A 4028-nucleotide genomic window follows, 5' to 3' on the forward strand; every position below is an offset into this window, starting at 1 on the left:
TGCACACGTATTACAGTATTGCTTTGGGTTACATTCCCAACAAAGTTGCCAGTGCAGTGGATGACAGGAAACTAATCAGGAGGGTACTGTGACTCCTCCCCTTGCAAAGCATGCACAGTTCAAGGATGCATTCTGAGAGGGAGGTCTTTGCACTAAAGCTCAAGTTAAGTTTCTGAACCATTGCCCTGAGCAGGCACAGACCCCTTCAGTGTCATCCACACAGAGGTTGCTGATCACACAGATGAAAAGGAAGAAAGTGTCTAAAAAGTGATGACATAATTTTAGGAACACTGTATATTCGCAATCTGAACATAATACACAGATGCCACAAAATTCAATAGGTTCAACATAACCCACACGGAGTTTTAGAAATAAAGCAAAAGACAGAATGAGTATCTTACCTTTTTATCTCTGGTCCTTACTTCCCCATAGAAATCTAGAGCTTCTTGTGCCTTTTGAAATCTTCCTCGATGTAACAAATATGCACAAATCATTACACCAGTTCGTCCCTTTCCAGCTTTGCAGTGGATTGCTGCAACATGATTGCCATCTTCACTAAGCCATAGGTCAAGATCTTCACAAAAAGGTTTGATAAGCTCTAGCTGTGGTGGATTATGGTCTTCGAAAGGATACTGTGCAACTATAAAGACAGGAAAGATTAATACAACCTAGAGTCAGTTAGTATTAAGTCTAACAAGGTTACTATCAAAGACGTAGATGCTTAAGACATATAAATTTTTCAGAAATTCTCAAGCCTTGGGAGCTCCTCCTCCAAAATACAGAAATACTAGGGGAAACGAAATATATGCAACTCTTACTTTTTCAAACCTTATCTCATTTTACTACTTTAACATAAAATGCATAGTTTATAACTGACTTGGCAAAAGTTGCAAATACACCCAAAACTAAAAATGAAAAAGCTGCAAACTGCTGTACCCTATGTACTACTATATGTATCAATTTTTTTGCCTTCTGAGATTCAAGGGAAAACCTGAAAACAGAAAACACAGACTTTATAGCAAACGAAAGAGTATTTTCTAGGACAGGCTGTTTCATAAACACAGCAGGACCAGCCATATATCTGACTACTAAATTAAATCTTATAACATTGAAAACATCTATTCAATGGCTTATCTACACGATTCAAAAGTGTATCACTATCAAACACATCACAGCATAATAAATATGACCAAAAGCAGCCATGTTTAAACAATCAACTTATATTTGAAAAAACAATAACATTGTACCCAGTAAGCTGCTTTTTTGCCATTCTGTGAGTGACTGTTTGACAGTCCATTGTGAAGAAAGCTGAAAAGGCTGATCAGAAAAGACCAGGTCAAGAGGCAAGCAGATTCAGGGCACTAGCTTCTACTAACTACACCAAGCTAGATCAAAGTCAGAGGAAGACAAGCAGTAATCCACAAGCAAAAAAGGCCTGCCTGCTCCACTCATAAAGATGCAGCACCTTCTTGGTGTATATGCACATCTTGAATATGAGTGCCATAAACATCTCTAATACACGCAGGAATTATTGTTATGCTTTAGTCTTATATTCCGATCTTCATATTTGGGCTCAAACACTTCGATACAACTATTATGCAAACAACAGTCAACTTGTGTACAATTTGTGACCCACATCCAATACACAGCAGCTGTGTATTGTGATGGACCAAGGAACTGACAATCTCCTGACAGGAATTAAAAGTTGTTTTATTCAAGCCTATGGTGGGCCACTATAGGTAACAGACAGGATACTATAGGTAACAGACAGGATTTAGGTGGGCACATCATGTTGTACAGTTCTAGACCAGAAATACAGTAAAGCTAAGTTAAAATGTTTGGTATTGTAATATTAAAGTTTAGAATTTCATAACTGTCATTCAATTCAGTGAACTTGATAAGAGAATATACTAGTTACATACTCTACATACACTTATCTAAAAAACCATCAATACATTTTAACAGATGATAAAAAGATGAGGCTGAGCTCAGGAACCATTTTAAAAAATCTGCAAGAATCCAGACTGAAGATCCATCAAGAAATTGAAACAGCAGACTTAATGCATGAAGTATTGTCCTTTGATCAGATGCTGCTTCTTGCAGCAGTAAAACTCTGTATTTTTAACACTACTGTAGAATACAAATGACTTACACTTCATGTAAACAGTAGATGAAAACCTGAATACTTTTATATCATACTTAAAAGCTGTCATTTCACTCTGAACGGAATAGATGAGACAATAATTCTGAATCCCTGTCAAGTGTTTATACATGTACCTGGCTAAGTTACACCTAACAGACTAAAAGCAGAAGTGAAAGTGCAAAGAGGGAAACAAAACAGAGTTTTACCAAAAAGGATTTTTTGGATTTATTCTTATAACAAATTGTGAAAAGAGCTTTCATAATGTAGCATTGCATTGTTTTATAAATACCTACAAATCCCCATGTAAAACACAGACATCTTATAATCCTCCACGAGAATACAAAAGATTATTCTCAATCAACTTTATAATACCCGTCAGATTGTTTTCTGAAACTACCACTCAAACTGATTCCAATGGCACCTTTAAGACTAACAAAATTTTATTCAAGGTATAAGCTTTCATGTGCAAGCAGAATTCTCCAGATACACTGAAACAGAATTTCGACAAATATTGGGGGGGGGGGGGTTGTTGCCCGGGGGGGGCTAGTAAACAAGATGCATAAGAAACTGAGAGAATATAGTTGATCGGATTAAGGCAGTTGGTAAAATCTGTGAATGGCAATACATTAGCATACAAATAACAAACAGATGTGAGAATGAAGTTTGAGTCCAGTAGCACCTCCCAGGTAACAAAGTTCAACTCTGGGTATAAATGAAAACGGAGAGAGACTTGGCATGTGTAGATATTTCTGTTAATGGAAGTGTCCATTTATCCTTTGGCATAAGGTTTGACCTGTTTGTCTTATGTAGAGAACTGAACAGCATTGTTGGCACAAATCTGACATCAAGAATCACAAAACTGAGAAACCTGTAGGAGAACATTTCAGCCTCCCAGAGCACTCAGTGGGGGACCTCAAAGTAGTTATTTTATTGCAAAGGAATTTCAGAAACAGACTGGAACAGGAGACTGCTGAATTACAACTTATTACTACACTCAGGAGAACAATTGAACCCCCTGGGCTTAACAGAGATAATGACTTCTTATCTCACTACACATGCTAAGTCACTCAATTCTCACTTGTGCCCAGAAATTAAACTTTGTTGGTCTTAAAGGTGCCACTGGACTCAAACTCAGTTCTCATATCTGTTGTTAATGCCTTTACTAGCTGTACGCCAATTTACTGCTATTCACGTCTTATCAAATGTGTTATTCCAATCTTAGCTATATCTATTCCTTAGTTGCTTATACATCTTGATTCTAACTAGACCCCTCCTGACAACTACCCTCCCACACCTATATGTAATGTATGAGGAAATCTATTTCGATTTATCTGAAGGAGTGTGGATCTACACATGCTAAGTCTCTCAATTCTCACTTATACCCAGAATTGAATTGTGTTATCTTGGAGGCGCCACTGGACTCAAACTTCATTCTCACATGTTTGTTAACTCTTGTATTTGTATGCTAATTTATTGCCATTCACAGATCTTACCAACTGCCTTAATCCAATGTCAGCTATAATCACCCATGCATCTTGACTCTAACTAGCCTTTCCTTGCAACTAATCCTCTCATCTATTTATATTATTTATTTATTTTTTACATTTATACCCCGCCCTCCCTGATGGGCTCAGGGCGGCTTACAGAGGCAAGGCAGAACCTTGCCATAATAAAAACATCATATACATAATAATGTAAAACATATAATACATCTTAAAGTATCCTCAGTTAAAACATGGTGCTCAATAGTCCAAAGATGGCAGATCGTAGGTCCGAAGTTCCGAGTAGTACTTCCCACGGCTTAGGGCTTCTTCAATATTCAGATGTTTCCTCAGGGTGGTGGTGGTATAGTAGAGGCGGCGGCTCCTACTCAAAAGCCTGTCGG

General features: G+C 37.6%; 1 protein-coding gene across 1 annotated transcript in view; it reads right to left on the reverse strand.

Moving 5' to 3' along the window:
- Positions 1-401: 401 nt before the first annotated feature.
- PTEN (phosphatase and tensin homolog) overlaps positions 402-4028 on the reverse strand; it is a gene marked incomplete at both ends in the record, with an annotated part of 50029 nt that continues 46402 nt past the window's right edge. Inside the window, 1 exon segment of the mRNA XM_015422656.1 lies at positions 402-640. Within this exon segment, the coding sequence (XP_015278142.1) occupies positions 402-640 (239 nt within the window).

Source organism: Gekko japonicus, unplaced genomic scaffold, assembly GCF_001447785.1.
Source record: "Gekko japonicus isolate JY-2015 unplaced genomic scaffold, Gekko_japonicus_V1.1 scaffold2125, whole genome shotgun sequence".
In the NCBI taxonomy this organism is placed as follows: Eukaryota; Metazoa; Chordata; class Lepidosauria; order Squamata; family Gekkonidae; genus Gekko; species Gekko japonicus.